Consider the following 23,176-nt stretch of genomic DNA (forward strand, 5'->3'; position numbering starts at 1 on the left):
GGGCTCCTGAGAGGGCACAGCTCCCCTGCCCGCGGTCCGGCTGTGAGATGCAGCAGCCTCCTCCTGGAAGGACGGTGCAGCACCCTGGTGGCACCTTCCTGGCTGAGCCAGGCTCTGGGGGACGGAAGGAAGGTGGCAACATGTTTGCGGGCAGCTCTGGAGCCCCACAGGCCATCTCTGCTGACCCGGTTGCTGGTTCCGGGTGTAACGAGTGGCCAGGTGACTACTCCACGGGCTTGGTCTCCTGGTCAGGAGCTAGAAGCTCAGACCCAAGTTGGGCTTGAAACGGGGTCTTCTCTGGCAGTGTCTGGCGGGGAGACCAGGGCCGCAAAGGCGCTGTTGCAGGAGGGTTTTGCTGCTGGGGTGAACACGCGGGAGCCCCCAGGCAGGCCACAGAGCAGGTCACGTGCCTGCTCAAGGGCCCTGCTGCCGCTACTACTTGGACCCATGGACCCTGCTACCCACACTGCCTGCTCCAGCTGGGACGGCGGAGGCACAAGCAGGATAGGAGTGGCCCTGGTCACAGGCCCCAACACTACTCTGGGGGCAGCGTATACAGAAGCAGCCAGGGAGGACCTCGTGGTGCATCCTGCAGCAGCCACCAAGGGGGACTCCACCCACAAGGACTTCCAGGGGGCTGGCCAGGCCGCACTCTAGCTCCCTGGGCCTCAGTGTCTCCTCCTGCCAGACGGGTGTGTAAATCATGAGGTTTCAGTGAGCAGTGCAGCACAGCTTCCTCACCAGGACCCGGGGACCTGAGGCCCTCCCTGCACCGCAGCTGTGAAGTTCCTCCTCATGGGGAGCATCCTCCAGGCCCTGCCCAGTGGCTGCTTCCAGATGCTAAGAACATAGCCCAGGGTCCTGGGGTCAGTTTAGCCCCCTGCCCTCCTGAGGATGCCTCGAAGCTTCATTCCATGATGGTTAAAAACCAGACTTTCAAGTCAGACCTCAAATGGACATTCCCCCAAGAAGACCCCGAAGGGCCGGTAAGCGTATCAAGATACATGAGATCGTCAGGAGGGGATGCAGTCCAAGCCTCCGCAAGGTGCCCCTGCTCTCCTGGCCACTGTTGTCAAGGATGCAGAGAAATCGGGGCTCTCACATGTCGCTGGTGCGAAGGTGAAATGGGTGCCGTGGGAAACAGTCTGAAGGCACCCAAAAAACTAGCCCTACATTTATGATGCGACCCAGCAGTTCCACCCCTCGGGATTCCCCCGACATGGACGCTCACAGAAGCATGACTCATGATAGCCAAAGAGTGGGAGCAGCCCAGCTGCCCACAGCCGGAGCACAGATGGACAAAACATGGCCCATCACATGTGAGATGTCCCGGCCATAAGAAGGAGGAGAGAACTCCTTCACGCTGTGACATGGGGGAGCCTTGCAGACATGCTGAGTGGAAGAATCTAGACACAACAGCCACCGTTACGGGACTCTGTGTAAATGAGTATCTGAGTAGGCAGGTCCGCAGAGACAGTGGGAAGACCTGTGGTGGCCACCGCTTGGAGGAGGGGGACGGGACGGGAGGTGACTGCTACCTGAGTCTGGGTTCCTTTTTTGGGCGATGAAAGTGTTTTGGAATGAGATAGTAGTGATGGTTGCAAAACCCTTTGACTCCATGAAAACCAAATCAATTGTGTACTTTCCAAGGTTGAGTTTTATGGTTTGTTAATTATCCCTCAAATTTTTTTTATTTTTGATATATTGATTTTATCCTATTTTTTTGGTGCTGAAGATTGAATCCAGGACCTCATGCACAGAGCTACATCCCAGCCCTTTTTGGATTTTATTTTGAAACAGGGTCTCACTAAGTTGCCCAGCTGGCCTTGAACTTGCCCTCCTCCTGTTCCAGCTTCCCACACCCAGTTGTCCCTCAATTTTAAAACATTTAGGTAGACCTGGCTTACCTTACCAGCTGTGTGACCCTGGGCAGTTACCTGACTTTTCCTGATCCCATTTTCCTGATCAGTAAAATAGAGACAAAGTAACACTTATTTCCCAGGGTTGTCCTGAGTTTTAAGTGAATGAATGGCCCGAGCCACTCAGGGCCTGGCAGAGGGCTGCATTTCATGATCATTGAATGATGGCACCGGTGCCACAACTCCCAGCCCAGCCCAGCCACTGGAACCTGCTCATTGTCACTAATGAGATAATTAAGTGCTATGTGAACCCTGATTTTTAGTATTTGCAGTACAGTTGTACCTACAATCTCCGACCTGTATATACAAACATAAGAGCCGTCAGCCTCATTCCCTGTGGATTCCAGCCTCAGCAGCATCCCAGGTCACTTTCAGGGAGATGCACTGTGAGCGCTGCTCTCCCCACTAAGGGGCAGAGCCTCTGCTCCTCCAGCGAGGCAGGTGCCAGGCCCTGTGCACTGTGGGGTGTCAGGACTGTTGCAGACTGTGTGGCCCTCCAACTCTGCCTGGGCCCCTCCACTCTGCAAATGCTTGGGAACACTGGTCCTCAGGGCACCAGAGCACTTATCAGGTAAAGGGAGATAATTAAGAGGATTCTTTCTGTTTTTAAGAAATCGTAGGTCCCTGGGGTTGGCTTGGATTTCATTCACTCACTGACGGTGCTGTGGGATGGAGAATTCATTTTCTAACAGAATTTTCCTGTCTGTACACGACAAATACTAACTATTATTCATTATTCTTTCTTGCCCCCATTCTTTCCTGTACAGGGAGCACATTGGAAAAAAGAAATCTGGTAAGAATATTTTCCATTTTCCTCTTTTCTCTCTCTCTCTCTCTCTCTCTCTCTCTCTCTCTCTCTCTCTCTCTCTCTCTTAATTGAATCCAAGGGCATTCTGCTACTGAGCTATATCCCAGCCCTTTTTATTTTCTTTTGAGACCAGATCTCACTAAGTTTCCCAGGGTGGCCTCGAACTTGTGATTTTCCTGCCTCAGCCCCCTAGAATAGCTGGGATTACAAGCATGTGCCATCGTACCCTGCTCATTTTCTTCTCTTCAATCAGTGTTTAGCATACTCCTACTAAGTACCTGCCAGGTGCAAGGGCTGTGTTCCACACTGGGGATGTAGCCATGTGGATGGAAATGGATGGGTAGCTGAGTGGATGGATGGATGGATGGATGGATGGATGGATGGATGGATGGATGGATATCTGGGTAGATGAATGGATGAATAGTTGGATAAATAACTGGGTGTGCATATGAATGGAAGAGGACTGGCTGGCTGGGTTGATGCTTGATTGATTGGTTGATACTCCAGCATATTTCCTAAAAGAAAGATTTGGGGTCATTTCACCCTACAAAAAATTACAAAGGGGATGATGTCTTTTCCTGAGATCCCTCTATGGAGTAGCGGGTAGGCGTCTTCCTGGCCACACTATCAGGGGTTAGAGGCCATTACATAACAACTTTGTAAGCTCAGAGTGTTCTTTAGGTGCTGGAAGGTCAGAAAGGAGGGACGCTGGATTATAAGGAATGAGCAGAAGCGTCCACCCAGCAAAGGGCATTCTGGGCGGAGGGGACAGTGAGCCCCCAGCAGGCATGCAGGCATGAGCCGTGTATCTGGACCTGGTCCCTCTGACACCGCAGCAGCAGCCCGGCCTCTGCTCTGCTCCAGTCAGCCATGTCTGGACCGTGGCTCACGCGTATCCAGCGGTCCCCATGCTCACTTCCCTTTCCCTGCAGTGACCTCTGCCCTTGCATAACAATCTTCCCATTTCTTGGACAACACAATTCTTCCACCAGAATCAACCATGGGAAAGGAGAAGGCAGGGACCCAGGGCAGGCGCTGAGTTCCCACGGGCCTGGGCTGAGTCAGAGTCGACATCAGCAGCAGCCCTATTTTGTCTTCCCACCACCCAAGATCACCCCTGCCTCTGCAGAGGCTGACCCATGCCAGACCTGGAGCCAGTGCGTCTCCAATGCGTCCAGAATTCTAACCTCTTTAATTTCCTAGGACTCCAGGGAGGTAGAGGGGGTTGGTGGGGATGGTGGTGGGGCTTGGCACAAGCAGAGATCCCAGAAGTGAAACGGAGGATTTCTCTCCCGGGCCTCGGTTTCCACATGTATTATTATGGGACATAATAATACTGTTTTCTAGGATTCTTATAAAATTTACAATATGCCTTCAGTACTTAGAGTAGGATCATGTCCAGTGGATTTGTATTACTCCTGCTCTAACTGAAAGCGTGTGGATGCCCCTGCCCAGCATCAGCAGCGGTTCCAGATTCCGTGGCTCTAGTCAGTTGCCTCCTGGGTCTGGGGCCTGTGGTCAGCTTCAAGGGCTCCAGGCCGTCACTGGAGGAAGGTTTGGGAGTCTCGCCTCTGGAGTGAACCCTGGCATCTGCTCAGCCAGTGTCCCACTTTCTTCCTGGTTTAATAGGCACTGGCCAGGGTTGTGGCATCCTGCTGAAGCTGCAAATAGCTCCCGAGCCCCAGGGATAATTACCTGTTTCTTAGAAAAGGGCAAAGAGGGGCTGCCACTCCTGGGCTGGTCACAGAGTTCCTGGCTTTGACTATGCAGAGACTTTCCTTGGAAGGAACGGGTGGGAGGGAGGGAAGAGAGGAAAGAAACAGCTCTGGTTTGTGAAAACCAAAGTGCCAGTTGGAACAGGCTTGATGAAGGGAATTGTCTGGAAAAGAGAGAGACGGCTCTAATTTGTGGTAACCTCTGTTGACATCACTCACCTGCAGTGTGGGGGGGTGGATTTATTTATAGTCCAGCTGGGTGGAAAATGGCACCTTTCTTCATTCACACCAAGAGCCCACGCTGGGCTCAGCCTTATGTTTTATCTGACCCTTATTTTAGAACCTGCTTTCTTGACTGAATTTTAAAGGATTTAAGATGAGCAGACTTAACTCCCTGAGATTTCTGAGCCAGCACCCTGAATTGGAGGAGGATTATCTTCTCAGCGTTTCCCAGTCATGACTGGCTGGCTGGCTCTTGCAGACTTTGGCTAATGTGGTTTCGGATTCTGCTCATCCCGTAGGAAAAACATCTTCTCACCACCATTTAAAAGATCCTCTGATTGCTTAAGGGGTGTCTTTCTGCTTGATTGTTCTATCCTTTACTTATTAAGTATTCTCTTGTTTATGGATTTTTCCAGCAAGCCTAGCAAAACAGTGAATTTCTGGAAGGAAAATCCCACTTTGCCTTTACTCATCATTTTAAAAACTCAAGACATGTCATCACAAAGGAAAAAAAATAGGCACTATACCATTTGAGAAAGATTTTTAGCACTTAATGATAAAAATCATTCTTCTACTGTCAAATCTCCTTCCTCTTGACCTCTTCCCTCTGTTCTGTTTCCTGCTGGACTATGTGACATTTCTCACCTGAGAATCCTCTGATTTCACACTTGGCATGTCCTGGAACTTAGCTGCTTCAAGGTACTGCAATTATCATTCATTGTAGAGCTTGGCTGCAATGCCACACTCCACCAGGAGGTGTCTCCATGCAATACCTGAGTGGCTTCTGGAGGTCAGTGGAGACCGTAAGATTCCTGATCTCAGGACCCTATGCAAGGGGCACAGTTGGCTTGGGAGCACTGTTGTCCTGGAGGCTAGAAGAAGTCAGCCCTTAGCCTGACCTCTGGGGAGGTGGCAGATGAGGAGAGGGCTGCCAGTAGTGAAGATGACCTTTGAGAGCCATAAGGAACTAAGGCTTGGCTTGACTGGACCCTGGGAACTCACAGGGAAGGATAGCCAGCAGGCCTCAGGCCATCCTTCCTTCCCTGTCATCTTTTCTTTCCTCACCCACCTCCTGGCCATACCCTCCCACACTGGAGAGCGTTGGAGCCAGGTGCACAGTCTGGCTTTGACAGTAGCTAGCTACATGACCCAAGTAAGTCACGTCATAATGCTGAGCCTCTGTTTTCTTGTGTGAAACACAGGGCTGGTGGCACCATCTTCCAGAGCAGCAGTGTTGGGACATCGGTGTGCAGGGTGCAGCTGGGAGAGACGTTCTCTGAGGCTGCCCTGATCCCATCTTGTAACCCTCCATCTTGCATCTGCTCCCTGTCCTGCTTCCTCTGTCTTCCTGCTTTCTCCACCCAGGGTGCAGGTAGCAGGGTTCTCTCTGCCTCCATTTCCCAGGCAGTGGGGACAGTGGCTGGAACACAGTCACATATCCAAGAAGCAGCACCCTTTGCCAGAGGAGGCCCACACCACACTTCACACCACACAGGGCTGACGGGGGCTTCCGCGCTCCTTCTGGGTGCCAGTGGTGTGCTGGCAAAAACCCCGCCGCAGCTCTCCGCGGAGGAACCCAGCTCTGCAGCCTCCGCCAGTTGCCTCCATAGCCAATTTCAAGCTGCCAACAAGATGTCGCCCCCCCCCCACCCCAGAGTTGAAAGAGACGCACAAAATCAGCTCAGGGTGCGCGACTCCCACGGCACTCCACTGCTGGGTGCATTTGGACAGGAAACAGGGATCCTGGATATCTACATGATTTGTGGAGATTTATTTTGTTGATTTATGTTTATGTGGTGCTGAGGATGGAACCCGGTGCCTCACACGTGTGAGGCAATGCTGACCCACTGCCACAGCTCCCCTCCCCCACCATAGGAATAGTTTAAATCTGAACTGTGGCCATGAATGTCCCGCTGTCCTCCCCCAGAGCTGAGCCTGCTGCTCCAAGTCACACCACTGTCCCCTCTCTTTGGAGTCCCTGAACTCAGGTGTCCCTTCAGTTTAAATCACCTGTATCCTATGGTGTCTTTCCTGTGTTTATCAGCTCTGTCCTGGCGTGGAGCAGGGCTGCCCACTCCAGGGGCACTGGGGCCCCTCCACACCATTCCCTTCCCACTGCCACTGCCCTGGTCCAAAGCCACTGTCACCTCCTGCCTGACCTCTGCCTGGTCTCCATCGAATCTCCTGCTGTCTTTCTTGCCAGCCTGGGCTCCGCCCTCCACGAGGTGCTTTCTGTCCTTCTCTTCTTACGATCCTCGATCCCCTTTCTCCTGCAAAGTGAAAAAAAAAAAAAAAAAACCCCTCTTAGCTTGGCCCTCCAAGGCCCTGTCCAAGCCGCCTGCTGACCTCAGCACTGCTGCGGGCCCCAGCCCCTGGCGCTCACCCCCTCGGTGCAGACTCCTGCACTGCTCCTCCCTCTCCTCGTGGCTGGTCCTCCCCAGGCCTCTGCTCTGTCACCTCCTTCAGATGCTCCTCTGACCACCTTTGGTACAGCATCATCAGTTGTCCCCTGCCTGGATCCTGGCGGTTTCCAGCAATTCCTCTCCCTCGAGTCCTGCATGTGTCTATCTCTCCAACCAGCCTGAGGGGTAGAGGCTGGACTCACACCTGCCTCATCCACTTTGGTACCCATGGTGCCCAGTGGAGTATCTGGAACATCACGGGGACTTAACAAGCTAATAACAGATGAATAATTTGGGGCAATCAGGTGTTGGGTGATGATGAACGGATGTTGGCTTGATGGAGGTGGGCGGCTAGGTGGTTGAAGGCATGGTGGCTGGCTGGGTGGATAAGAATGAATGTGTCCTAGTCCATGTTCAGATGCTATAACAAAACCACAGACTGGGTTATTTATAGAGAAAATATATTTCCCAAGTTCTGGAGCCCAGTAATATCAGTCTGGCACCTGGTGGGGGCCTCGTTGCCGCAGCATAACATGGCAGAGGCATCGCATGGCAGAAAGAGTTGGCTGGTCCCCCGTCATTCACCTGGTGCCATGACAAATACCTCCGTCCATTCTAATTATCTGCTAAGGATCCACCTCCCGACACTGTCATAGTGGCCGTTACATTTCCACTTGACTTTTGGAGAGGATATTTGAACCACTAGCAGTGAGCTCCTGCTGGGCCATCAGCTTCTTGGGAGCAGGTACCATGTGTCAGTCACCTCAGGACCTCTAGGGCTTATTCAGAATGGGCACTTGGTGAGCTTCGGTGGCTGAGTGAGCAGATGGATAAAGGGATGCATGGATGGGTGGCCCTGGAGAGGAGTCCTGTGACAACTCCCTTCTCCGTTTGGAAGGTCCTGCTGACCCGCCGACTCCCCTGGCTCCTGCTCCTTCACCCTTGGGTGGTGGCCAGAAGTGACATCTGATTGCATTTCCTGTCCACAGGGGGAGACCTGACCTCGGTGGACCCCATGGTCCTGGAGCAGTATGTGGTGGTGGCCAACTACCAGAAGCAGGAGAGTTCAGAAATCAGCCTCAGTGTGGGGCAGGTGGTGGACATCATCGAGAAGAACGAGTCAGGTAGGGACATAGGCCAGCTCCCTCCCACCCTGCACTGTCAGCGAGCCCCTTGGACTGAAAGTGCCTGGAAACTCAGGGACAAATCACCAGTGCAGCCCGGTGCATCTCCCCAGGTCCAACTGAGGCCTCCCAGGCCTAGGATTGATCATAAGGCTCAAGTAACCACTGGGCCACCACTTGCTAGCATCCCACTGGGTCAGGTGTCAGTGATTTGTCCTGAGGTTCACGTTCCTTGCACACTCCCGGTCCTCAGGCACAGGGAGACACAGCTGGGCTTACACTGGAGATCTGATTATTGATTCCTCCATGGGAGTCCAGGAAGGGTCCAACAGCTCTGGGCTCAGTGTCCCTTAGCATTGCTGCCCTCAGGGGACTGCAGGACACTTGGCTTGTGTTTCCTCCTGACTGCCACGTCTCACAGTTATCCAGCCTGCCTCATTCATCTGGCCATCAGGTTCCTCATCTGCAAAATACAGAAAACTCCCCCAGAGAGCCTCTGGGAGGATTCAGGGGATACGCAGACGGAGGGCCTGAGCCTGCACCTGGCCCATAGTAGGTGCTCCCAAAATGTCCATGGCCTTAGGGCAGCCTTGCATCATGACGGCAAAGAGCGGGAAGAAGGAAGGGGCCAGAGAGGCCTGTGTCCTCCCTGGGGGCCGTGGCAGATGGTGGCAGGGCTGATAATGTCATCAGGGGCCCGACTCTGTGATAACCCCGTGGGCAGCTGAGGTCCAAGGAGCAGGAGGAAGACATATGTGGCCAGCATCTGTGGGTCACGTTACCCTTAGTCACGTTGGGTGTGAGACCTCAGCTGCTCAATCTAGGAATTGTCCCTGCTCCAAAGAACAGGGGATGGTGATGTTCCTGGCATCCCCTAGATCACATTACCGCCAGCCACGGGACCGCGTTTGCTGGCCAGACCTCCTGAATTACGCAACCCAGGAAGTGTCATCTCTGCAGGACCCAGGAACGCGCTGCTCCCAGCTCATCTCGGTTTCTCCTGAGACTTGCTCACAGTGCACATCACTTCTGTGACCCCAGAAGGTGTGGGGATTTCTCCCACCAAAAAGAAAGCAGGCGGTCCTGCAGTGGACACCCACTGGGCCTCCTCTGACCCAGTTCATTCTGTCCACCCAGAGACACCTTCCAGGAACCTCCAGGGTTCACTAAGGGAGCTCCCCTGTCCCCTGGGGCCTTGGGGAGACTTCACTGTAGGCATGAATGAAACACGGTTGGCCCTGTCGGGACCGGACTGTGTGGAGGGGTCTGATTGACCTGTGGGGACCCCGCAGGCTCCCGGGTCAGAGTCTCTGTGGCCGCCCTGTGTAGCCTTTCCCACTCCTGGCACAGGGCAGGACCTTTCCAAAGTGGGGCTGTCCTCACCTACCACTAGCGTGGGTCACAGAGCACATGGACAGTAGGAGGGACTGGTCAGTGGACAGTCCGTGGGTGGTAGGAGGCGAGAGGGTGGAGAGAAGCTCTGGGTCACCTGGGGCCCGACGGCCCAGCATCCTTCTAGACTGAACACTGGAAGTACCAAGGCCTGCAAAGCAACAGGCCAGGAGCCACAGTGAGGACCAGGACCTGTCACCCCTGTCATCCCTGCATCATAGCTGAAGAAGCCACGGCTCCAAGTGACCACTCACCCAGTCTGATGCTGGGCAGCCTGGCCAGGGTCCCAGACCCTTCCAGCTGCCCTCAGGCCTGTGACTCTGATTCCTGAGGCTGGACATGCATAGAACACGTGGGTGGCCAGGACACGCCCTCGGGAGTTCAGCATGACGTGAGCCCTGGGCCACCTGCTCAAGTGAAGTCAGGAAGGAGCAGGGTCGGGATGGGGGTTCGTGTGTCCACAGGGGCCCCCACAGGGGTGGATGTTCAGTCCTCAAGCAGCCAGCAGGCTGCAGACGGTCACCCCTCAGCATGGCAGGGGACTGGCTCAGCACCCCACAGGTTCCACACTCCATGGGTGCCCAAGGCCCTTGGATAGAATAGTGCAGACTGGCATGTCACCTGGGCACGTCTTACTCTGAGTTGTTCAGGGAACAACGGTGAAGGGAGCGGTCCTTACGGACCTATGGGGCCAGTGCCCAGGTGCCGGGGGACACCACCTATAGGCTCAGCACAGACGCAGGCGTGTAGTTTGATTCAGTGGTTGGTTGAATCTGTGAATGCAGAGTCGGCAGGTGCAGAGGCTGACTGTATTCTGGGGTCAATGTGGGCATCTTGGGAGGTCAGGCCCCTGCCAGCCCTTTCCTAGGGATGCCGGGTCTGGCGTGAGGCCTCTCCAGCAGTGGCCCTGGCAGCTGGACATCCCTTGACATGCACAAATGCAGAATCCAAGTCCTGGAGAAGCCATTAGACTGTGCCCCAGTGACAGACATCCCGGCACACAGCCCTGCCCTGCCACCGCCTGGTGGATGTGGACCTGGGTTCGCCCCCTCTGTGCGGTGGGCTGGTGGGTGCTGGCTCTGAGATGGTGGTGTGAGGGCCCGCCCATGGTGAGCCTTCTCCATTCTCCCTGAGCTGCCCCTTCTCTCCCTGTCCCAGGCTCGGGAACAAGTTTCTCTCCGGCCTGTTTTTGGCGGTGAGCTGCTGACCTGGGCCATCGTGTCCTTCCGGGATTCCTGGCTCTTCAGCCTCCCTGAGCCTTAACTAACGCAGCAGCTGAGGCTCAGTGGCCTCCGTGCCCCTGGCCCGCATCCCCAGATTCAGCCAATGTTCAGGGCAAAAAGGCATCAAAACTGACCACGTCCACACTGCTTCCTGTCAATATCCCCAAACAGTTCCTGGAGCCACTATTCACATAGCATTTGGGTCACGTGAGGTCTTGTAGGTCCTGCAGAGGTGATCTCAAGGGGACCAGGAGGTGATCGGTCATGTTGTTACTGCCCCGTCTTGTACAAGGGACTGGACGTCCTCTGGACCCTCGGGGTGCTGTGGCCAGTGCCCAGGTGCTGGGGGACGCCTGTGATCCTGTTCTGAGCCCACTGACGTCTCTGCTGTCCGTCCCCAGGTTGGTGGTTCGTCAGCACGGCTGAGGAGCAAGGCTGGGTCCCCGCCACCTGCCTGGAGGGGCAGGACGCTGGGCAGGATGAGTTTTCCCTGCAGCCTGAAGAAGGTAGGAAGCCTGGGCAGCTGCTGCCCTGGATCACAGGAGGCCACGGGCTCAGCCCAAGGGCAGCCTGTGGATGAAGCCTGCTGTGGGGTGGGCGGGAGGCCGTCCGTCCTTTCTAGGGGCCTTTGAGAGCCCCTGGGGTGAGCGTGGCCAAGCTGGGCCTGATGCCTTCATGGACCCTCAGGAGGGCCCCAGTCTGATCCAGGTCCACCCCTCACTGGGCCTCTGGAGTTCTGGTGGCAGGACACTCGGATTCGAGATCTTTGACCCCGCCTGCTTAAAGACGTCAGCTCTCTGCAGGTATAAATGGCCCTGGCGGTGTCAATGCTCCGTCTCCCCGGCACCCTTCCCTACGGGGGTCCTGACACCTGTCACACTGCAAGGCTAAGGCTCCCTCTCCCCCAGTAGCTTCCTAAAGCCAAAGCCCCCCTTCACCTGCATCAATAGACGGGTGCCGTGGAGCCAGGCGGACTGGACCTGAATCTCAGCTGTGCCACACGCTCACTGAGTGGTCTTGAGGCAGACATTTGACCTCTCTAAGCCTCAGTCTCCTCATCTGATAGTGGACAGAGTGGTATCTATAACATGGAGGTTTTAAAAAATTAAAAGAAATGATAAATGCAAAGCAGCAGGAACAGTAATCACGGGCAGGCACTGGACCAGCCGCCCTGTGCCTCTGCTGGTCCTGGACCCCGGGGAGGAAGCACAGAGCCACCTGAAGCCTATATGTATCAGAAGAGGGGGCAGGGCAGGGACAGTGCACACCTGTGACCCCTGCAACAGGAGGATCACAAGTTTGAGACCAGCCTGGGCAACTTAGCGAGGCCATGTCTCAAAATAAAAAATAAAGAAGACTGGACTATATAGCTCAGTGATCACTGCCCCTGGGTTCCGTCCTCAGTATTGCCAAAAACAGGGTAAGAAAAAGGAGAGGGGTTGCACGTGGCTTTCATGTAGTCAGACCGCAGCCAGCACACCTCAGAGTTGCTTTGCTCTGTGTCTCAGGGGCCCACCGAGTGGTAGGGGCCAGCCAGCTCAAGCTGAGGAAGGAGGTCCACTACATGGGACCTGGAGCCCCTTAGACAGTCCATGATATGGTGTGTGCGTGCCTCTGTGAGGGCCTGAGTACTGCTCCCACCTCACAGACGGGGAAAGGGTTCAGGGAGGTAGAACAACTTGCCCCAGGTCACACAGCTCGAGGGAAGCAGAGAGGCCATGTTCTCCCTCCTCTCCCACAAGGGTTTCCCTTGGTGCCATCTCCACTTGTACTAGGGATAGAATCGTGTCCACTGGTCCCCTCTCCACTCAAGTTTAAGGTGATAAGCAGGTGCTCGGCCTCCCTGAGACTCCAGGGCCTCAGCACTGACTCAGGATTCCTCTCAGGGAGCAGGGGCCTGTGCCCCCTTGGCCCCCGGACACTTGGGTGCCTTCTTCTCACCTCTGTCTCTGCCCTCCCCTCCACATGCTGCCCGTCCAGTCTCCTGGAGGTACTGGTCTTTGCCCCGGCCCGTGGGCCGCCGCCGGACGCTGGGGGACTTGTACTCCTCCAGCTGGCACCAAGGTGCCTACCGCGGAGTTGTCTGCCCGTTGGGTGCCTGGACATCTGCATGAGCCTCTGCCCGGCACTGCCCGTGCCTGTTGCATGTGAGAAGTGCTGGTCTGTCCTCCTGTGTGTGTGTGCCGGCATGGGGGTCAGGGAGGGGGAGCCCGAGCCCTGTCAGCCCCAGGCCCGGAACTTTCCTAGTTTAAAAACCGTAACGCTGACCCCGCAGCCTGCTCCTGCCATCGGGCCTTCTGAGTTGGGTGGGCAGAAGCAAGGTCTATTCAGTCATGTCCCTGGAAAGCCCAACGGAGGGCTAGCTTCAGGCATGGCTTTATCCAGGGGCTTGAGAATGTTCTCAGGACCTGCAGCTCTTGCCACCTCTCTGCCCTGTTCTCTGCCTTGTTGGCCCCATTCTCTGTGGTAACAGTAGTTCTAGGCACCTTCAGGGACAGCCACCAAAGATAGGGCTTCTCCTTCAACTCAAGCCCCAGGATTGGGTCCTGCTGACCCACCTGGGTCCCATGGCATCCCTGAACCAGTCCCAGAGGTGGGAGGGTGCAGCACTGAGGCTGGCCGGGCTCACCTAGCCACTCCCTGCCCCAGGAGGTGGGAAGCCCGGCCTCCCCAGCCTCCCATGGGCAGAGGCTAGCAGGCCACCAGGGGAGGGCACATGGGTGCCAGACAGGCCACTTCAGTACCCATGACACTCCTACAGGGACTTCACTGCACCTGTCTGGAATTGCTCGGCCTCTGTGGTCCCAGAGAGGGCCTTGTGGGTGCTGGGGAATCCTGTGCCATGCAGCCACAGGGTGAGGGGACCCGGGAGACCAGGGTCAAAGGGCTGACTGCGCCCACACTCAGGCCCACACGGCAGCCCTGCAGCCCAGACCAGGCAGAGCCTCTGTGCGGCCTTGAGCCCCCCCTTCCGCTGACCATGGCCGGCGCCCAGCCTCGGCTTCCATGGGCCTGGGAGCCGCTAACTGCTGAGGATCCGTGCAGACTGCTGCCCCCACAGAGCAGGTCACCGGCCAGGTCCTCACACAGACCCCAGTGCTCCCGCCTCCCTCTGCAGCAGGGGGTGGCTTGTAGCTTTTCCCAGAGTCACCGAGGCCACGCCAGCATACAGCCTTGGCACTGGCTCCGTCACCTGGTGACTGAACTGTAACCGGAGCTGGCAGCCTCCCCTCTCCTTGCCAGGCCCCAGGATGGCATCCACATCTCTCCACTTCTGCCCCAGGGCTGGCCTTGCTCTCTGGAGCCGCTGCCTGGGCAGCAGTGAGCAGCGCCCTGGAGCCTGGCCTCGGGCTGCCCGCTGCTGTGGACCCAGGGCCTCGAGCATCGTTAGTGAAAGGTCAAGACCTGCTGCCAGCTAGGGAATGGATGTGGCTGGCCATCCCCACCTCGGGGGTATTCAGCCTGAAACTTCTGCTGCCCAAGTCCAGCTCATCTCTGAATTCTCCCCTCTCCCAGGCGAGGAGCCCCAAGGGTGTAACTGGCCCTGTGTGAGCCAAGTGGCTCCAGCCGGCCTGGGGACTTGTCCAGTTACTGAGTGCTGGCTACTTTACCCGTGAGCAGCGATATCCCAGGCTCATGCCCAGTGCTAGGGGAGGGACTGGCCGGGGCGGACACAGCTCGGCTCCTGGGTTCACAGTCCAGCGGAGCTCACAGACGCAGGACAGGATGCGCAGTGTGTGCGTGTTAGAAAGCCGTCCCTGGACGGGCCATCAGCCTGAGGACGGGGACGCGGATGCCACGGGCTGGAATATTGCATGAGGTGGTCGAGGACACTGACCTTGAAGGACAGGCCTGGGAAGGGAGGGGGGGAAGTGCTGCTGGTGCTTTCGAGGGACTGGATCTGCCCTGGGTCCTGGGTCCTGGGTCCTGATGCTGCTGGCACCTAGGGAACCACAGCAGGTGAGGCCAAGTCTGCCTCCGCGTCACCCCAGGATCAGAGTCCTGGGACACTTTGTCTGTTTCTCACCCAATGTCCTTTCTCCCTCAGAGGAGAAGTACACAGTCATCTACCCGTACACAGCCCGCGACCAGGATGAGATGAACCTGGAGAGAGGGGCCATGGTGGAAGTCATCCAGAAAAACCTGGAGGGCTGGTGGAAGATCAGGTACTGCCGCTGGTTCCCACTGTCGCGGGCGGTTTCAGGGTCATGCAGGCTCCAGCCTCCAGGTCTATAAGTGATTGCAGATGAGGGGAAGTTTCTGCCTGGGCCATGGAAGGACGCTTCTCGGTGCCGTTGGCCTTCTTTCCTACCCACGTCCTTCCCTAAAAACCCTTAATAAGCAAAATTGCCTTCTCCAAACACATGGAGCCAGTCAGCGGGAGCCCTGTTAAGCAAGACTGGTCTCCATCTCCAGATGTTCTGTGATGAGTGACTGGAGGCTGAGGCTGCCCACGTGAGTAGTCGCCCGCTGCAGCCCCACTGAGACCATGTGGTGCAAACCCCGCACCACGGTCACCCTCCTCGGGCCTCTGGTTTCATTTATCCCCAGATCCAGCTGCAGGGCGGGAGGCTGCACCCGGGCACTTCCTTAGCCTGCAGTGGAGCCAAACAAGCCCCACTGTTTCCCCAGCAAGAGCGAGTGGGGACAGTCACCACAGAGCAGTGCGGCGAGGATGCCAGAGTTCTAGGGGGACGTGGGGGGCGCTGGGGTGCAGTGAGGGGGGATCCCCCGCTCAGGGGCTTCCTGAGGGAGGGGACCTCAGAGCTGAGATACAAGGGAGTGAGGAGGACAGTGTCAGGACGTGTGGTCACCAGCCACAGCAGGGTTGCAGGGACAGCGGAGACCACAGGGACACCAGGAGGAGCGCCCTGCAGCTTTCAGCGCAGGTCCCATCCTCTGGTGGTGCTGTGACCCTGACGTGGTAGTGGTGCGCTGTGCCTTGGCCATTCCTGTGAAAGTGCAGCATGGCCGTGGGCCTCCACGGTACTTGGCAAAGGTCACAGACACCTGTGCTGGCCACCGTGTCCCTGTGCTCGCTGCTCTCAGTGCCTCCACGTCAGGCTCGCTGAGCCCTGGGCTCCTGTGTTTGCACCCTCTCTGGAGTCCCCGTTTTCTCTTGCTGGTGGCCCTGGGAGCAGGGGACTGCATGGTGCGTGGCAGCTGCACCTCCTGGTGGCCTTCGCACAGCACTGGGGCCGCTGGGCACATCCCCGGTCCCTGTCACCGTGCTGGGAAGCCAGTCATCCTGGAGCCAGGGGGCTGGCACTCAAGAGCCACTGGGTTGCACCTGGTCTCCCAGGAGGTTATGGTAGGATGGCTGACAGGGCAGCCAAGCCCGTGACTGAGGCTCAAAGGACCCTGGGTGAGCCTGGGCTTTGGCCACCTGCTTCCGATTGCATGCTTCCTCCTCGTAGCTTCTGTCCCTGCGTGATGACCTGTCTGCAGCTGAGGATGTGGATCATGTGCAGCCTGATGTGGACCAATTAGTCCAGGTTTTATTCCTTCTCAGAATACTCAAAGGCTGAGGGACGCTGAGCGGTGGCCTGCCACCTCCTGGTGGCCTGTGGTCGTGGAGGCCTGTTTTCATTGAACCCAGGGCTGTGACCCCCTAAGTGGCTCTTGACAGGAGAGCAGCCCACCACTGGCCGTATGGTCTGTCGGGTCTCTTCCGCTTTCCACAGGCGTGGCTGGCTGCCCACACTGTGGATGCTGGCCAACGCCGAGCCCACGTGCTCCGAGCTGTGACGTTGGACGGTTTCCACGGTGTGGCTACTTTCACTCTGGCCAATTTCAAGCTAACGGCATGAAGTCACTAAGCATGGAGTCCAGAAGGAGTGTGCACCCAGCGGCTGCCCCGGCACACCTCTATCCAGGAGGGCCCCTCTGGTCATGGCTGTTGATCTCAGCCCTGCCGCACAGAGGACTGAGTGGCCACTGCACTTGGTGCGTTTTGTCTGGGACCCGGGCAGCCCACAGTTGAGTGGCAGCTGGCCCAGGCCAGCTCCTCGTCCCCTGGACAGGCATCTCACCCAAGGTGAAGCAGCCTGGGTGGGGCCGAACTCTGCACCAGCACAGGGCTGTCGGGAACAGGCAGCAGCCAGGGGTTCTGTTTGCCCACCTGCCAGGCTTGCCTGTGACGTCAGCTGGGCGCTTCTCCCCTCGGCACTCAGCCTCCGTCTGTAAACAGACCCCATCCCAGTGCTCCGCACCGGGTGTGTGGAAGATTTCAGAGGTTTGAGTTTTGGAATAGTGGCACGTGTGGACTGAGGTGACTCGGGAACACACCTGAGTCTGAGCACGGAACTCGTTCGCATCTCAGGGGCACCTGTTCACAGAGCCTCGAGATTTTTGTATGGTATTTTGGGCGCACCTGCATCTCCACTGCACCCATCACCTGAGGGCAGGTGTAGACATTTAGGCTTTAGACTCTGGAACATGTCACCCGGGGGGGGGGGGGCGCTCAGCCTGTCTCCCCCGCCCCCGATTCAGCTGGGATTAAGTACAGAAGTGGTTCGAGGGCGAGGGGCAGGCTGCCAGAGGAGGTGCCCACAAGGCTGACCTCCTTGTCACGCTGTCGTCCTCACTGCAGGGTTGCAAGGGGACCACTGTGAAGCCGTCACAGTGGTTGTGACAGGTCTGCGGCGGTTCCCTCAGCACCATGCCCACTGGCATGTCCGCCGTCTTCCTGTTCCCCCTCAGCTCACACACCCAGGTACCGGTGTGGACTTAACTCACTGTGCCCTCCCCAGTACTTCATTCCAACTGGTGGTGCCACCGCGTGTCATGGCGCTGGGATGGCAGAGCCTGCTGGAGACATGAGGGCAGCGTGGAGGTGGGCCTCCTCCCCAGGAGGGTGGGTGGGAGAGGCTCTCATGAGGAATGGAATCGAGCAGAGCCAGGAAGGAGAGGGACAGGCAAGGATCACCAAGGACAGGATGCGCCGGGGTCAGAGGCACGGGGCGTTTAGGAGACTGCAGCTGGGCAGGGCAGTGGCCTGGAGGCTGCTGTGTGAGGCCATCAGAGGCCCCGTTGGAAGGGCCTGCAGTGCCTGGCAGAGGGCTCAGTGTCATCGGAAGGCCTGGCCCTGGGCAGCCCGGCCTGTTGTTCCTACCCACTGGGGCCTGAGCGTGACTCTCAGCAGGAGCCTGGTGACCTCCCATGGGCCTGACCAGCCCCTTCCTCCTCCTCCCAGGTACCAAGGCAAAGAGGGCTGGGCCCCCGCCTCCTACCTGAAGAAGACCAGCGGGGAGCCCTTGCCCCCGAAGCTGGGCCCCGGCTCGTCTGCCCCCCCGGGCGCCCTGGACCTGGACGGCGTCTCTCGGCAGCAGAGCGCAGTGGCCAGGGAGAAGGAGCTGCTCAACAATCAGAGGGATGGCCGCACCGAAGGCCGCGCGGCGCCCGATGGCGATATCCGGCAGAGTGAGTGACTTTCCCCCTGACCAGAGTGGTCTTCTTGTGGACCCTGAGTCCCAGAGCTGGGCAGCCTGGCTCCAGGGTGAGGCCTCCAAGCGCAGGTGTGTTTGGCTCTGCTCGCCTGGGGCATCGCTCAGTCTGGGCTTCCCCTGGCCACGAGCCAGGCCCAGTGACATCTGTTGCGTGCCCACCGCTGGCCAAGAGCCTTGGCAATGTTTACATCCCCTGCCCAGGAGGTGCCCGCTGTGCCTGTTCCACAGGACACGGCCTCGTGGTCCAGAGAGTCCAGTCACCTATTTGTCCTGTGCTGAGGCCCTTGAGCCTTGGAGCCAGGCCAGGACCCTTCTCCATGTGGCTCTGAAGCCTGCGCTTCTTGCCCTTGCTGGAAAGTTCTCTGTTGCTTGAGGACACTCTCTGTCCCCTTTGGTTCCTGAGTGGAAAAGATCCAGGCAGTGCCACACTGACAGGGTCCTGAGCCACCCAGGGAAGAGCGCAGACAGCTCTTCTCTCCCGGGAGGGTCTCGGCAGCAAGCTGACTGGTGCGGAGCTTGCGCCCCACCCTCTGCAGGACAGCTGGCCCCTCCTGGTGTCCACGCCAGGAACTTCACACACGGAGCTTTGCCGTGATGGAAATATGTCTCTTTTCTCCACAGGATCACCAAAGATGAGGCAGAGACCCCCTCCTCGCCGGGACATGACCATCGTAAGTGGACCCTGGTCTGTGGCCATCAGGGATGCCGCAGATCCCCCAGGCCTTTGCCCTGTCCAGAGCTCTCTTCCTGTCCATGCAGCAGCCTGGTGAAGCAGGCAGTGCAGATCACTGTCCCCTCTGCAGGTGGAAAGACGGGTCCAGGCAGGGAAGCCATCTTCCCAGGGTCCTCTGCCCCTGTGTCCTGCTCTTGCCCCACTTCTCCAGATCCTCTGCCCAGGCCCAGGCTGAGGAGGCACAGGGATGGCATCTGTGGTGCCGTTCTGATATCCTGCTCCACATCTGGGGTTCTCCAGCTGCCTTGTTAACAGGTGGAGCCTCCCTTCTCTGAATATCCAAAATCAAACTTTTTAAGCACCAAGATGACACACTACGGAAAATTCCACACCTGACCTCACCTGCCGGGCTGCTTTCAAAACACAGGCACACTAAAAATATTGTCTAATGCCATCGTCAGGCTCTGTAGACGTGAAACACACATGAGAGAATTTCATGCTTGGACTTGGGTCCCCAAGACTTCCCGTTATATGGTGTGGTGATCCCAACCCAAAGCTCTCCTGGGCCCACGCGTTTTGGACAGGGGTTGTCCCACTGTTCCCTGAGCTGCTGCCCTATTTTGGAAGGCGTGCCGTTCACTGAGCACCATGCAGTGCACTGGCCACTCACTGTGGTGACCGGTGTGACCCTTGCAGCCGGCCACCAGGCTGAGATTTTCCATGCTCCCTCTGCCTGAGGCCAGACTGAGGCTCAGAGGGGAGACCACTGCCCAGGGCCACACCCCCCACCCAGATAGCCTGGCCCGCGAGCCTGTTCTTCCTGGGCCCTGCGGCCACTTCACCTCAGACCTTGTCCTGCCCCATGCTTTCATGGTGCAGCCAGATGCCCTGTGTGTCCACTCATCTCCGAGGTTGGAGGGTCAGTGAGAGCTCACTGGGAGATGCCAGTGGTGTCCTCCGTGTGTCCGTCAGAATTAAGTCGGTCCACCAGCACCTTCCATGGTGACCGCGTGTCCCGGGCCCCTCGTCTCACCCCAGTGATGTTGTGGGGCTTGTTCCCCCTGGAATGAGCCCTATATGTGTCCTCCCAGCCTCGGGGTCTCAACCTGCCCAAGCCACCTGTCCCGCCCCATGTGGAGGAGGAGTACTACACCATCGCCGAGTTCCAGACCACCATCCCCGACGGCATCAGCTTCCAGGCCGGCCTAAAGGTCGAGGTGAGTCGGCCACTGGGATCAGAGTCACTGCCTTATCGCACTTAAGAGAGTGCACCCAGAACACCCGGCACCCCCACCTGCAGTCCTGGCCGCCCGCCCCGGCCTGCCATCTGCAGGTGGCCTGCCTGGGCACTTCACACAGGTGGATGCGTGTGCCACGTGCTCTCAGAGGACCACTGAGCCACATCCTCAGCCCTATTTCATATTTTAGTTAGAGACAGGGTCTTACTGAGTTGCTTAGCGCCTCACTATTGCTGAGGCTGACTTTGAACTTGAGATCCTCCTGTTTCAGCCTCCCGAGCCTCTGGGATTACAGACGTGGGCCACCACACCTGGCCAAAGTAAAGATTCTTGATCCCTTCTGTGATTTCACTTTGCTCTTATTTGAGTCAAGAGATAGAGGGATTGAACTTGGAGGAATTTGGAGGAATCCTGAGTTCTGTTTTAACAGAAAATCTGCCCTGATGTCATTATTAATTATGCACATGTGTACCTAGTGCCTCCATGGGACTTGGTGGGGATGGGGCTGGGAGGGAACATTGTGTGGCTGGAGCTGAGCGTGAGGAAGCAGAGCAGCCTGAGGGTACCCCGTGGAGCTGCCCAGGGGGGTTGGACATCGTGTTTGAAGAGGAAAGTGACCTATGATGGCAAACGGAAGCTGTGGCTTCCACTTGAAGGAGCAGGTGATTGACAGTGTGTGACCCAGGAAGGAAGTACCCAGAGGAGAGGTGGGAGCATCAGCCTGATCACAGGAGTGGGAAGCACCGGGAGGCGAAGGAATGGGGACACTGGTCGCAGGACACTCTAGGAGCTCAGCTGTGGAGAAAGGCAGGAGAAGTCTGGGACAAAGGCAGGACCTGAGCAAGTTGACTGGCTTCTGAAAGCTCGGTTTTCAGCATACTGGGAGGAATTCTGCTTTGAGGTACCAGTGTGCTCAGGCAGCCCGAGCAGGGGTCCTCACCGTCACCGTCATCATGGCCACGGTCACCATCACCACACAGGTGCTGTAGGTCTGCTTCAGACCTGGCTGGCAGAGGCGCCCGGAATGGGCAGGGCTTCGTCTCTGTTTGTGGCCACCGTCCTCCAAGCCCAGTCCATCCACACTATTCTCAGGAGCAGGGAAGACGGCCCCAGCGCCCCAGCTCCAGCCTGTCCGCTGGGGTCCCTAGGGCCAGGGTTCTGGCCATTCCACTGGCCTTCCCACTCCTGGACCTTGGATAGGACAAGAACCCCAGGGAACTCGAGGCTGCTGTTCCCAGAAGGAGGCTTAGCTCCAGGCACACAAGAGCAAAAGAGGGCCCAGCCCTGGGCATCTCGTCTGCCCTTGCTGAGGCTGGTGGGGCCTCCGAGCAGACCACGCCTGTTCCCTCTGGCTCTCCAACCCAGCCTCGAGCCTCTGCCCTACTCCCCATGACATCAGGCCCCGCCAGAGGTGGCCTGAGGGACGTGGTGGGAAGGAGTGGTCTGAAGATGGTGGCTTAGGCAGGTGCTCTTTCCTTCTGATAAATCCCACATGCTCTGTTCTCCCTTCCCATTTTTGCCTCCTGGTTCACTTCAGAATCACCGGAGTCTTCAAGATGTCTTCATGGAGCCACAGCTTCCTAGCAAACAGTAGGGCTGCCGCAACAGCTGGGCTCCTCGTCCAGGCTGCTGGGGGCGTGGTTTACGGTGATGATGGTCACGGTGGTGGTGACAGTGATGGGGGGGGTGGTGTCAGTGGTGGAGATGATGTTGATGGTCATGGTGGTGGTGATGTTGATGATGGTCATGGTGGTGGTGGTGATATGGTGGTGATATGGTGGTGATGGTGGTGGTGATAGTGCTGGTGATGTTAGTGATGGTTATAATCATAACAATGGTGGTGATGGTGATGTGGTGGTAGTGATGATGGTCATGGTGGTGGTGGTGACAGTGATGAGGTGGTGGTGGTGGTAGGGATGATGTCAGTGATGGTGATGGTGGTGGTGGTGGTGGTGGTGGTGATAGAGGTGGTTATGATGATGACTGCAGTAGTGATGATGATGATCATGACAGTGACGGTGGTGACGATGTGATGATGATACACGTGCCTCTTCAGTGCATGTATCTTGTCAACTGACTTGATAATGAACCTTTACAGAAGTCCTGCGTGGTCATAATCATCAGCCCCTTTTACAGATGAGCCTCAGAGGAGCCGGGTAAATGGATCCCCAAGGTTACACAGCTAGTAAGTGGCGGAGCCTGGGTTGGAACCAGGTCTCTGTGCCACAATCCTGTGCACAGAGCAGAAGCGTAACAGATCCTCCTTGGTGCACAGTCTGTGGTCCTGTTTCTGCTGCCTCGGGTGTGGGACTTGATCTTGGCACTGTGGGTTCACGCGAGCTGATGAGGACCCTGTGCCCAGCGCTACCCTCGTGGTCAGCGCTCACAGCGCTCATCCTGTGCTGCACAGAGCAGGGCCTCGCTCCCTGTGCTTGTCCAGTGCCGCCTGCTTTTTCCCAGGGACCTCCGCTCCAACTGAAGGACAGACCACACTGGCTGCCAGCACTTGCCGGGCGCCTGCCTGCAGTGCTGGTGCAGCTGTGAGTGGAGTCCCCAGGTGGATGTTGCTGTTTTCATCATTATCCCCACTCAGGTTGGAATGTGGGGCATGAGGCTTGCCCAGGCCATTTGGGAAGCAGGCCATGAGCTAAAACTGACCTCAGGACCGCGGGCGGGCCCAGCCTCCTGGCTCTGTCTGTTGGTGCCATCCCTTTCCAGCCAGGCCTCCGCACCGCAGCAGCAGAACCATGGCCACAGTCCTCTACCCCTGGCAGCCTCTCACCCAGGCCTGGATCCTCCACAGGGTCTGGCTTTGGAGCCCGCCTGCCTGCCTCCTCAATAGGACGATAGTCCCTGTATCACAGGGAGCTGAATGCATAGTCAGACCTCCTGTCACGTTCTGCCAGGGAGGGCAGCGTGTTCATCCGCTGAGGTTGCTGGACACAGCACCACAGGCAGGCGGGCTACACAGCAGTGGTTTGCTTCTCACAGTTCTAGAGGCTGAAGTCCAGG

At 57.4% G+C, this 23,176-nt stretch overlaps 1 protein-coding gene across 1 annotated transcript in view; it reads left to right on the forward strand.

Moving 5' to 3' along the window:
• SH3PXD2B (SH3 and PX domains 2B) overlaps positions 1-23,176 on the forward strand; it is a 75,064-nt gene that overhangs the window by 44,648 nt on the left and 7,240 nt on the right. Inside the window, exons 6-12 of the mRNA XM_081303887.1 lie at positions 2,687-2,712; positions 8,056-8,190; positions 11,207-11,311; positions 14,854-14,971; positions 18,001-18,227; positions 18,875-18,924; positions 20,018-20,143. Of these exons, the coding sequence (XP_081160013.1) occupies positions 2,687-2,712; positions 8,056-8,190; positions 11,207-11,311; positions 14,854-14,971; positions 18,001-18,227; positions 18,875-18,924; positions 20,018-20,143 (787 nt within the window). The remainder of the gene's footprint in view (positions 1-2,686; positions 2,713-8,055; positions 8,191-11,206; positions 11,312-14,853; positions 14,972-18,000; positions 18,228-18,874; positions 18,925-20,017; positions 20,144-23,176) is intronic.

The sequence above is a fragment of the Spermophilus citellus genome (genome assembly GCF_964194105.1).
Source record: "Spermophilus citellus genome assembly, chromosome: 1".
NCBI classification, from domain to species: domain Eukaryota; kingdom Metazoa; phylum Chordata; class Mammalia; order Rodentia; family Sciuridae; genus Spermophilus; species Spermophilus citellus.